This window comes from Acipenser ruthenus, chromosome 25 (genome assembly GCF_902713425.1).
Source record: "Acipenser ruthenus chromosome 25, fAciRut3.2 maternal haplotype, whole genome shotgun sequence".
Classification (NCBI taxonomy): Eukaryota; Metazoa; Chordata; class Actinopteri; order Acipenseriformes; family Acipenseridae; genus Acipenser; species Acipenser ruthenus.
Genome location: NC_081213.1, coordinates 20,049,803 through 20,062,751, shown reverse-complemented (window position 1 = coordinate 20,062,751; position 12,949 = coordinate 20,049,803). Strand labels below are relative to the sequence as shown.

Genomic DNA, 12,949 nt, shown 5'->3' with positions numbered 1-12,949 from the left:
AAGATAGAATGGTGGGATATCATACAAGGACGACAGCAGTTCTCAAGATAGAATGGCAGGATATCATACAAGGATGACAGCAGTTCTCAAGATAGAATGGCAGGATATCATACAAGGATGACAGCAGTTCTCAAGGGCTATTTCTTTAATACATAAATAAATAGCTAGTAAATAAATAAACTACTTTAAGGCTTAGGTGTGAGGATCGAAGCAGATTGGTGCAAAATAACCTCTCAAATATTGGTAAAGATCACATTTAACCTATTCAAACTATCTAAATAATGCAAGATTAAAATGCTTTGTCATCCACTTCACTCACTGTTAGTTTTCAACATCAACAACTGGTTTAACAGACTCCAATAAGCACTAATCCTGAGGTACCCAATGTTACCCTAGGTAAAACAGTGCTAACCAGGGTCTCTGAAAACACGTCATTAATATTATTTTAATTATACTTACAGTTGCCGAGAGTAAAGACTTTCATCAATGTCAGTGTTGTCTGCCATCTCTGAAAAAGGATACAGTTTACAGGAATGCATATACAATGTTAGAGCAGTGTGAAAGGCATGGGTGGTTTAAATATATAGTCATTTATATAGGATGGACAAAGAAATAGAAACATTATACAGGGCTAGTACAGGACAATGATTTGAAGTCTACAAGGTGTTTCAACTGTTCTGAAGTATAAGTAACCATTCCTCAATGATTTCTGTCTCTCATATCAGATTATTTTACCAACTTGCTTAGGGGACATGCAGGTTTTATTTAATACACAATACATGGCAGGTGACAACCAGTCATGTGACAGAAAGTATGTGCTGCATTTTTATAGATTGTTCAATCCCTTATATTACATACTTCAAGTATTTAATGACACAGCACTCAAACATAACACTTTCATGTGTGTGATATATATATATATATATATATATATATATATATATATATATATATATATATATACATATACACACACACACAAACCTAAACACAGAAACACTGCTTAAGAGGTTTACAGTACAGTACAGTACAGTTCTTGGGCACGCTGCAGTTGTGTTTTACCTAAGTGAAAATTAATGTTTCATTTGGTACCAGATAAACAGACACATATAACAGCAAGCTACATGTCATTCTCGTAGCTCCCCCCCCCAGCTCTTAACCGGGTCACCAAACCCGATTACTCCCACGGACATAGCTCGCTTTTTTTCATTGAGCACGTTACAGACGGGCACTTCTATTTTAAACACTCACCTGTTTGTGTAGTCTGGTTATTCTCTGTATCGTATGTGCTTTGAATGAGATGGTTATTCTCCAGAGGAGTGAATGAGAGATGCAAAAATAAACACTTTTTGCACCGCGACTATCAAGCAGTTTCAGTTTCGTTTCTCCGCACAGAGGCGTACGTGACCTTGTACTTGATTCCAGTAATGTACAGTATATTTATTTCCTTAAGAGTCGGTGCAGTGTCGAAATAACAGGTAAACTGCAGCACATCTAGAACAGATTGTACACTGGCCGTTGACTCCCAGTTGCTGAATAAATGTAAAATATATATACAGTATTTTGTTTTCTTCTTAACCCGTTCCACAAACATACATTCCCGTCAAAATTACAGATGCTTCCTTTTCTTGTGTAACTTTCAGTACACCACAGCATTACCTAACCCGCTACAATATTTTGTGTTCCTAACAATAAAACCGTCAGTTGCAGTATATTGAGTTTGGCTAATTAATTAATTGTAATCAGCTGTGAAATAAGATCATTGCCTCACGTATAGATGTTAGCACTGCAGTCAAAGGCTAAGATGCTTGCTTTCTTGTACTTCCTTTTTAAAAAATCATGACCATTTAACATTAATATTGTTTTCTGACTTGGGTAAGCTTTGTACACATTATTTAGTTTGACCGATGCATGTTTCAATTTGTGTATTTAAAATATGAGAACACAGGACAGTACTCGATTTAAAAACAAACAAACAACAAACAAAAAAACAGTTGAACGGTATTGCCTTTATTGTTTCACTGATCATAAACACGGTTGCACTAAAACACAAAAAAGTAAAACCACCACCCAGTAGCAACAGTGCCATGGACAAAGAGTACACATTGGATTCGAAACAAAGCTCCCATTCACACCTGGACGTTTTTACATCACCAGTAAATATGCCACACGTCATATTGAAGTATTGGGTTCCATTCGGGCACAAACTGACATCCAGGTAATTAAATAACCCTCTGCATGTGTAGATCACAGATTTGATCCCTTGTTTTAAGCCCCATATGCTGGTTCAATAAAAATGCTACAAGCCAGATATTCGGTTGCAGCCATTTAAACTGTTGTACAAGCTTTCTTTATTACTGAACAAGGCTGTGATGTTAATTTTATATTATTCTAAACAAACACGAAAATACAGCTTGAAAGTATTTTAAAGTTTGTGTTTTAACACAAATTTAAAAAATAAATATACAAAAATAGGCATGACCTTTAATTGAAATGTAACAAAATGCAACTATTTATTTGTGGGCAAATTTAAAAGACAAACACTTTCTATATATACACAAATAATTCATACAATGTTTTCATATGGCAGAAACATATGGTAACATGAATGGAATAATCTATACACTTTATACACCTACACTTTGTTAATTTCTGAAACACATACATACCACAAATTCAACATACAAAACAAGTATAAAAATACCAACTGAGAATTAACCCACGAGTGCAAACCTGAAGTCGACGGTTCCCTTTCTTTACTATCACCTTCACATCAGTTTGATCCTAACACGGAACAGTTTAAACTGTGGTTTCAGAATGAATACAGTGCACTGAAATAAGCTTGGAGATGGTGCTCAAACCTAGCAGTTTCAATCTTTTCATCTTGCCATTTTTCATGATGCAAGAACACAAGACCTACTGGAAGGAACCTTAAATAAAGTGTATTAACACCTCTATACATCCAAGCACTGTTACTTTATCTGGTGAGCACAAGCCTGTCTGTCTTTAAATTGTCCAATTCATACTTGACCCACTAGTAGATTTGGAAAGAAGTGCAGGTTAGGAGATACAGCAGCTTTTCCTCAGTGATGATTTCTTGGCCACCAGCAGTCAGAGCTGCAGAAAGCCATCTAGTTTTTGCAGGTTGGTGGAAAGCATCCCATTTAGTGGCCTTGTTACTTTCTTACGCTTAACCTTCCGTACTGGTGGAGAGATATCTGCGAGAGGAGACTGAGGAATCATGTTAAGGAAAGAAAACCGAGTGGTTAAAAAAAAAAAAACCAAACAACCTTCAAAAGATACCCGACTATCAAATAATGCTTAGATACAAATACTAAATTGGTGTGTGCAGGTGACTAGACTTGCCCTTCAGACCAGAGGCAGCCAATCATGGTCCTGGAGGGCTATTCCACTCCAATTACACCTCCAGACCCTACAGTAGTTAATGATCTCATTTTACCTTTTAAACCTGGAGTGGAATAGCCCTCCAGGACCGTGATAGGCCACCCCTGCTTTAGAACATTTAAAAAGGAAACCACAATTCCTACTTCCAAGTGAACCAATGAAAGTTTGACCACCAGGTGGCACAAGCAACAAAGTTGAGAAATCAAGGGGGGGGGGGGGGGACACTTCAAACATGTAGGTACTTTGAGCCAAAATACATGTTTTATATCACTATTAAATAACATGCTGTATATACAGTGTTTCTGATAGTACATTACATGTTAAGGCAAGTGATTTATTCCTGCATTTAGGGCACTGCTCAAAAATAATATAATAAAGCCGTTTGAGTTTAATAATTTATCACATTTTATTACCCCACAGGGAGCTTCCACTAAACTAAAAGTTACTAATCTGCATAGTGTAGTTTGCACCATTAATGGTGAAAGGGAAAGTAGCAGCAATTAACCACGTTATATGCTACAAGCTTTGCAGAGCCATTCTAGCTCATTTATTGATTAGGATACAGGTTGTATGAACTTCGTTCTTCCTCCAAGTCCATCAAAACCAGTTCTTATCTAGAAGAGGAATTTTAAAAAAATGAAAAGGTTAGTTTTTTTCAGTAATACTTGTCATTCTTAATATCCTTTGCTTAAATGTCTCTTAAAGCTGCCAAATACAACCCTGAAAACACTGTGAAACTTGCTGTACAATGGAAGAAAATACAAGACTTCTAGACTTGGTTTGGATGGATAAATTGGTTGGAAGATTCTAGTTCTAGATTTATACAAGTGCATTTTAATAACTACCAAATTTAAAGCCATTATCACAAAATAATGAGATTAAAATTAACTGTTTATTTAATTTTAGTGGCAGGAAGGACATGCTATTGAATAACCATTTAAAATTCAGATAAGTATTGGAATATTCATTCATTTCCAAAACTTAATCAAAGCCATTATATGTAACACTATATTCAAATAATAATAATAATAATAAATAATAATAATAATAATAATAAAATAATAATAATTATTAGTTTTTAAACTTAAGGTATTCATTGAATTGGTTGTACTGACATGGGCCCCCAAACTAAAAGATCGCAAGAGATTTACATTTAAGTAAACTGTAAATGTTGCCATTTGAAATGTCCAATAATAAAACTCCAGGTTTTACACAATTAATTTAATTCTACTGAAGACAGCCTTGTTTCAAGTTAATCAAATTTGATTTTATAATACAAATGATCCAACATTAAGAAGAAATGTATTTTCCATGTTCCATCATTGTTTTCATTAAAATGTATTAAGATAATCTCATTAGTGGGTAAAAACATTCATTATAATAGCTGCTTGGGGCTTGTAGTGGATCCTGTTAGATTACACTTTTGCTATGGTACGTGGAAAATGTATTTTAAATCTGGAGTGCTGGGCTGCTGTGTGGAAGATTTGAGAAGCTTATTAGTTGGAAAATTTGTCTAAAAAAAGAAGTGTGTTAAATAGTGAGTTTGAGTAAGTCTGTGGTTAGAATGCTAGGCAGCAGTGTGGACTGTACATCGGAACCCACTTACAGCGCCCCCTTTGCCTCTCTGTGGATCAAGCAGACTTCCAAAAGTGTTCTTTCTGAAGAGCAGAGAGTTGCTTAAGAAGGGAGCAAGAACAATATCCTCCTCTGCTTCTTTGCCTTTGGCGCTCTAAAGAAAAGAACAGTAGCAGGATATGAGAAAAATGAAGTAAACCCAGGCAGGAAATTATCCACTTCATACATCTTTCAGAGCCCAGATCAGCTGCCTGAACTCATTCAGTTGACACACTCACTGCAATATCTTGTATTAGTTAAGCCTGGGGTTCATTTCAAGCCATTTATTTATTTATTTTTACCTTGTTTTCTATGGAGTACTTAGCAGGCTGGCTTGAGGCAGATCTAAGAATAAAAGACAAAAGGTGATGTATTATTTATACCACTGCAATGTGCACATGGAAAACAAAATACACATTTCAGCAACAAAAGAAAAGTGAAACTGTTGAATTGTAGCATATAGTATATTGTACAATTAGCAGACATTTGTTAGCAAACAAATTGAGATAGCAGGCTAATAAAAAGGAGGTTTCGAATATGAATTTTGATCATTATTAATTACATGCACTTGTGGAAAATTTTGGCACAGCTGTTAATGCAAAATGCTATACAGCCAAGAATTGCTCCTTACTGCGTGGCCTCCAGTCTGATCTTTTTGGAGGGGGCGGCGACAGGTTTCTTGTTTAGGTCCTCTGGGGTGGAGATGTCGAAGGTCATGTTAAGATCAATGTCCTCGCTGTTCATTGGTTGTCGCAGGCAGGGCTGTTTCAACTGGACGGGTGCTGGACTGTCAAGAAACCACACATATGAAATGTACAAGGTTCCCTCAACTGTGGAATTACCCATTGTCTTTAATGCTCCAATTCCAGAAAGCCATAAAAAGATGTTAAGATTTGCTGTTCAACTTAATCTGATGCATTTCACCATTTGTATCCTGTCTCGCCACTGGCTATTTCTCCGTATTGCAATCACTGACCTCTCAAAGACCAGCCGGCTGATGGCTTCATTGGTACGAGACGGTGTGCTCAGAGTCTTCTGCAGGAACTCCACTTTCTTCTTCAAACTCTGAGACAAACACATATGCATCCTTTAATTAAAATATGACAAGTCCTTCCAAAATATAGCCTTTAATGGCTCAACCGACCAGAGTTAGTACCTTAAAATACATTTACAGTTCACAAGTGAAATAATGGTTTTGAAATAAATATCCATGGAAAATATTTCAATTTATGCAAGCCTTTTGAAGTTGCAAATTGTTAATTCTTCAAGTCCCCTTCATTGGGATATATTGTGTATGCATTGTAGAACATGAATTATAAAGAAACTCTCACCGTGATTTGTTTGTCAGCATTCACCAGTTCCTGCTGGGCTGCTTTCAAGTCGTCTTTTGTTCGATTCAGCTCCAATACAGCCTTATCTAACTGCAGAGTAAGCATGTAGTGCAGGTCATTGACCATGTGTTTGTTATTGAAAAGTTGTTGTGTGATGGTGCTGCTACCACTATTAGTGAGAACCAGAGAAATCATATTCCTATGTATGACTAGGTGGCACCTTCACATTTTTAAATCTAGGCAATAAGAACATTTCTCACACAGATCATATGCTACAACAGTACTCGTAGTCTTATCCTAACCAAGGAATTTGCCCCTTTAGTTGGTTTACCTTGCTGTTTGATGAAAACAGTTCTCTCTTGAGTTTTTCAGTCATCTCATTTGAGGTTCTGTGGTTCGTTTTCAGGTTTTCGTATTCTCTGGTCACGAGAGGATTAAAAAATAAACTTCTCAGAATTTCTTACAGCCATTATTAACCAATAATAAGTTATGCATTAAAATGAATGTTCATACTAAAGATAATGTAAACAAATAAATAAAATAGAACCAGATTGCAGTTAACATATCACAAATAAATGTCACCCCATAGGAATAATTAATAAATAAAACATATAAGCTCAATAAGAGAAGTAAAATATAATTGGAAACATTAGCAAGTCATTTAATATCACTATTTATTACAGCTGGAATGCAAATCTGGTGTAGCTTTTACTTCTTGAGAGAGACGCAGTAGATGGAGAGCTGCTCGACAGCACTCTGGCCCACTCCCATATCCCGGATCATGGCCTCCACCTCCCCACGCTGGCCCTGGAGAAGTAGGTCAAGACTGTGGGGGAAACGAGACACAAACACTCTGGTTGGCATGGGCTGAAAAGTAATGCAAACAATACTTATTTCATGAAGATGAGTCTTGTGTCTTCTGTATATTTTTAGGTAGTATAGAAAGCCCTGAGGAAGATATTGCACTGCCAGTGCTTACTGAAACTAAAAACGATATCTTTGTGTCAACGTGTACTTTGAAAATGAATAGTGGAGGGCTCCCGAGTGGCGCATCCAGTAAAGTCGCTCCGCGCGGAGTGCAGGATGTGCCCTATAGCCTGGAGATCGCAGGTTCGAATCCAGGCTATGTCACAGCTGACCATGACCGGGAGTTCCTAGGGGGTGGCGCACAATTGGCTGAGCGCTGCCCGGGTAGGGAGGGCTTAGGTCGGCAGGGGAATCCACGGCTCACCGCGCATCAGCGACCCCTGTGGCCGATAGGGCGCCTGTGGCTCTGCAGCGGAGCCGCCAGATCTGTGTTGTCCTCCGGCACTATAGGTCTGGTGGCATTGCTGTGGATCTGCAGTGCGAAAAATGACGGCTTGGCAGGAGCACGTTTCGGAGGACGCGTGTTCCAGCCTCCGTTTCCCGAGTCGGTGCGGGGGTTGTGAGCGGTGAGCCGGGGATACAGATAATTGGGCATGCTAAATTGGGGTGAAAATCGGGGTAAAATAATTGGCGACGACTAAATTTAAAAAAAAAAAAAAAAAAAAAAAAAAAGAAAGTGAATAGCGGAATAAATAGCTTATTTTTCAGTACATTTGTAAACGTGTGTTAATGAGATCACCAAGGCTCACAAATCTTCTACAACAGTAGTTATTGTGAATGCTGTAAGCCTAATTCACATGATGCTGTGTGGCCTGATTAAGTAACAGGATTTATATATACACACATCACTAAAAAGTGTTATACCTTTAAAGTACTTTAGACATGAGTGAAGGAGTGAGTGTACCTCTCAAATGTCTTCATCTTGGTCCTCAGGCGTCGTGTTTCCTCTTTTGCAGACTTGGTCTCATTCTGCTGGTTCTCCAGGTACTTCATCTGTTTCTAAGGGGTGGAGGAAAAGCGTTTCAGATGCCTTTTTTCACTCGCATAAAAAAAAAAAAAACTGCTTATTATCCCAATGTTCTTGAAAGGTGGAAGAGGCTCTTACACTTAGCCTCCTGTTGCTACATTCCTTGAACAAGGATAACATGTTCATTTAGAAGTTTGGAAAAGACAATCAAATTATAATTAACCAGACAATCATATGGGAAAACATGAAAACCCCATCCCCTTTACCCTAAGGGCGGAGCACAACATTTCCTTCTCCTCTAGACTCCTTTTCAGGGACTCCAAGGTGGTGTTGCGCTGATTAACAGTCTCTCGCAGGGAGTCAATAATCTTCTGGCTTTCCCTCCACTCTGACTCTGCAAACCAAGACCTATATTAATACCTGGCTCATGAATGTCCACAGGTTCATCATTTCTGGATGACCTGTTCTCCAGATAAAAATACAAGTATGACATAATGCCTCCATACATCCCAGACTATTGCTGGGGGACAATAATACAACAAAATAAAAAAACTAGTGTGATCCAAACTACAGTACTATACCAAGTCCTACTTTCATGACACAGAACACAATTACCTTAATTTGTATTGGTTAAGAATTTCCATGTTATTTGTGTCTATGGTTCAATAGTTACTTATAACCACAATATAATCACATTTTGACTGCACCCAGTCTCTAAGACGTGGTCATTTTTTTTTAAAAAAAAAGGCTCTGCCTACCTTTTGTGCTGAGCAGCACCCGGATCCTGTCCAATTCATTCTGAAACATATTTGAAGAATTAGTGTGACCAATTACTTTTTATTTTAACATACGCCAGAGTGGAAAATATATTACTACACCAACATAATTCGATCCGCTGACAATTCAGACAGTTAAAATGTGTAGTCTTGTCACCCGACTCAAATTTGAAGAAGTCACACCTGTAGGCTCTCTGGGTCCAGAGTGGGGGCCCCCTCTTCCAATACTTGATCAAAGAACAGCTTGCTTATGATGTGTCTAGGGCTGACCTGATGGGCAGGGAGGGGAACAGAAGACTCTTGTAACAGGTTTCATACCAACACGGGACTATACGCTAACTTCATCTTTGACAACATTGAACTGGATGCTTCCTGACTAACAGTCAACAGTCTAACAACATTTTTTGTATAAAAAATGGTTTTAACAGAGGATGAATAGAGTCAATATTGCACAGCATTTGGGGTTGGTAATGCCATCTTCAAATTAGGTTACGATAACAGTTTTTGTACAGTATCAAGTAATATACACCATGACTGTGCCACAAGGAGAATACTCAATTATTTTATTGAATAGCCTTTAAATGGCAGTGCTGACAACGTGCATTGTTTTCTATTTATAATTTAGATTAGTTTTGTTGTTGAAATGACAGTACTACTTGGTGAATTACACAATTTGAAAAATAAAAAGGCACATTCTGCTCTTATTGCAGAGATAGAAGTCAGACTTGTGTTGCAGTTTGGACCATGTTTGTGAATATATGTAACCTAATTGAGTGGTCAAGAATTAGCACATTGCCCCTGAGACACAAATAAGAACTGCTGCAAAAGAAAGTTAAAATATAACAACTAGATAAGTGAAACTAAAATGGTTATATCAAATATTAAAAAGGTGCAAGGAAAATCTGTGGGATATTACAGTACCTGTTTCCTGCACTGTGGACAGGTTTTGGAGGGAGCTGTCTGGAACCACTGAAGAAGACTGCAAACAAATATGAAGATTATAAAGAATATATTAAATCAACATTTCACAAAAAAACATTAACATCCTGCATGGAGATATGAAGATGTACCAATATTTTACATAGAAAAAGTGAAACAAAGTGTGTGGCTGTCTCAGATTATGTGCAATAAACAAAAAGCTTGTGGAAACACTTTCAATATAAAGTTCCTATAGAAAAACAATTATAACTTGGCTTGCTTTTCTTGTGTACACCAGATGTGTCTCACTCACCATTCATAATGAAAGGTGTGCCCGCAGTGTATAGCAGCCACATCTTTCGAGTTATCGAAATAATCTGAGCAGATGGTGCAGTATGCACGAATCGGCATTCTTCACAGCCTATGGAAAAAACAAAAATATATATTTTATATAGAAGTGATGATGTAATGTACTGAAAGTACAAAATGAGACTGATTTATATATATATGTATGACATTAACTGTTTCACTATTGTTATTCATTTAAGTTATTTAAACTAAAATGCAGAAACTACATTACTGTATACAATAATGTATCCATAATCCTTTTATAGGCGCATGCTTGACTTTGGTAGCATCAGCGTGCCAGGTGTATAAGCTTCTCAAATCTAGTAATACGTAAAGTTAGGAGCAAAACACTAAAATCGTCTAATTGTAACTTGATGTATACTTCTAACATCCTGGATTAATGACGTTATACTGCAGAATGGTCTTCCTACCAAAGAGTCTTCTTAGATATTCCATACGGTTACTCTGCTGTTTGTGTTTGTTTATTCCATTTTTTTTCAATAGGCCCACTGACTGTTGCCTAAAACAAGAAAACCAGACGCCTAAGAGAATATAGCCTACTTGAATGTACTGTACTAATAGAGATTCTAGATTATTGTTGTAAATTGAATATGCAAAGGTCATACACAGCGCATTGAAACGTGCCATGCTGCATTATTTAAATACTATGGGGTTCTTACGGAATTCTGCAACACAAATATTGCGTGAGACGTAAACAGCGTTTTATTTTTATATTTCTTTTTTTCAGTTACATTTTTTTCTGACTTTATAGACCAAACACAACAGGAGAAAACATAAACAAACCAAAACGTAAACACAACGAAATGCCGACATACTTACAGATTTGTATTCCTTGGACATAAATGAAAACGGAATTAAATAAATAAACCTTAAAAAATATATAAATTCATCTCCAACGAATTACAAACTGGGACTACACTGCTTAAAACCGCCTACACATTGGCCTGCAGTATATATCATTCTCAGAAACATATACGTATTTCGCTTTACATAACCGATTTAGTGTCTCTGTTCAACTCGGTGGCTTTACGTTTAATGCGTAGAGCTTACTTCCGCTCTGTTTTTTTTTTTTTTTCTTGTGCCCGCGCTCAGTTCAAATTTATGCCAAACACGTTACACATTTCCGCTGTAGGCTGGCTCTCTGGCGCTCTGGCTCTCTATTGGTTGGTTACTCAATGCGATGACACGTGTGAGGCAGAAACACCCTCAAATAAGAATTAAAACAATACCAGGCTGCCTAGATTACAGCTGCTGGACCAGCACATTTACAAAAGAAAGCATATTTACAAAATAGGACATTAATACATTGTATGCATGTAAACATATGATTATTAACGACAGTAATTTAATATTATATTGAGTAACCATATAATGTCAAACTATTTTTGTGAAATATTTCCAAGCATCCTTTCGTACTTATATTTTGAAATAACTGCTCAAGGCACCTTGCACATGCATTTTTGGATAAACTAATATGCTGTTATTGAACATTATCATTTTGCATAGCTTTTTTTTTAAATGGACGTAGCTATATTGTATTGGCATTGGTGGAACTCACTTTTAGTGTTCTGTATTTAATTTTGGAGCATTTTGTTGACTGCCAGCTGTTGAATTTGCCATTCATATATTGACCAACATTTTCAAATTACTTTCAATGAGATTTGTGGTGGTACTTAATATGCTAAAGCTTATCAGCTTGCTGATAAGCTTGCTGATCTTGCTGAAGTACATTTAAGGTAGCACTCTGTTCTGTAGCACATCCTTGCTCTGACTGAATTGGTAACAGTCCTGTTTGCAAAACAGATTCACTTTGGTGGCAAGTATACCCCATAGAGTGGTAGTTTTGATTTAATTTCTTTGCTTGGTGCGAATTTTTGCACATTTGCAGACAATCATCACAGCCAGCATTGCTATGAGGCAACACTGAGGAACTGTTCATGACTTTGGAAAGCAGTGGAAACTGTGGTCTCCAAGACACTGTACTTTTTAGTTAACTCATCTTGTTCCAAAAGACATCCACTAGCATTGATTCAGTTTCAAAGTCAAACTTGCTTGATCACTGGTAATCAACAAATTAATTGCTGAGGCTGTCCATTTCTTCTATGGGAAATACTGGAAAGGTGTTCAGTAGCTTCACTAGACAACTCATGTCTGCTTCTCTTCCTGAAATCTACAGACAAAGACTGTAAAATGTCATCCTTCATGGTGAGCTTTTCGAGAAGAGCTCTGGTAGCTTCCTTGTACAACTTTACTGATTCTTCCTCTTCATTAATATACTGCACTAGTAACACCAATCCTTTGCCAGCTTTATCACGGCTTGCATTAATACATATGTATTATCTAATACAGTATAGTTAGCAACATGTCTTTTAAATATAATTTGCAAAGTCTGGCAAACTGTACAGAACTCATATTACCACTCTTACACCATTTCTTCATTCCATGATATTTTTTTTTGTGTCATGCCTAGAACACTTGTGTTTCTTTCTTTTAACTTTTGTACGGTGCGATGAGCAGATGCAGAGCAGTGGTCAACTGCATGGGTTATGTAGTTTAATTTTTGAATGTGGCATAAATGGCAGCTTTTGTTATTTTTATGCAGGAGATAGCATTATTAAAGATTTGGTCAGTCTGGAGGCAACAGGTGAATACTGCATGTGGTCGTCTGCAAAGAATCCCTGCAAGAACAGTTGTGCTCAATC

The 12,949-nt window shown here is 37.1% G+C and overlaps 2 protein-coding genes across 4 annotated transcripts in view; both read right to left on the bottom strand.

The window, feature by feature from the left end:
- Positions 1-1,555, bottom strand: part of LOC117414101 (ubiquitin-like modifier-activating enzyme 1) — a 71,496-nt gene extending 69,941 nt beyond the window's left edge. Inside the window, exons 1-2 of the mRNA XM_034906162.2 lie at positions 1,252-1,555; positions 460-508 (exon numbers count right to left, since the gene is read on the bottom strand). Coding sequence (XP_034762053.2) covers positions 460-506 — 47 coding nt within the window. The 5' untranslated portion in view covers positions 507-508; positions 1,252-1,555. The remainder of the gene's footprint in view (positions 1-459; positions 509-1,251) is intronic.
- Positions 1,556-1,989: 434 nt separating this feature from the next.
- LOC117413871 (E3 ubiquitin-protein ligase TRAIP-like) lies at positions 1,990-11,314 on the bottom strand. Of its 3 annotated transcripts, XM_058999580.1 has the most exons (17): positions 11,067-11,314; positions 10,658-10,746; positions 10,192-10,299; positions 9,882-9,939; positions 9,144-9,230; positions 8,943-8,982; positions 8,451-8,578; positions 8,122-8,216; positions 7,063-7,176; positions 6,682-6,769; positions 6,351-6,440; positions 5,996-6,084; positions 5,651-5,806; positions 5,322-5,364; positions 5,012-5,134; positions 3,969-4,019; positions 1,990-3,231 (listed from the first exon to the last, which is right to left on the bottom strand). In XM_058999580.1, the coding sequence occupies exons 3-17, from the start codon at positions 10,287-10,289 to the stop codon at positions 3,112-3,114; spliced, it is 1,380 nt and encodes a 459-aa protein (XP_058855563.1). In that variant the 5' UTR covers positions 10,290-10,299; positions 10,658-10,746; positions 11,067-11,314; the 3' UTR covers positions 1,990-3,111. The 3 variants fall into 3 exon arrangements, with proteins under 3 accessions (XP_058855563.1, XP_034762168.2, XP_058855564.1); XM_034906277.2 differs by lacking the exon at positions 10,658-10,746; XM_058999581.1 differs by lacking the exons at positions 5,651-5,806; positions 10,658-10,746.
- Between the last annotated feature and the right edge of the window lie 1,635 nt (positions 11,315-12,949).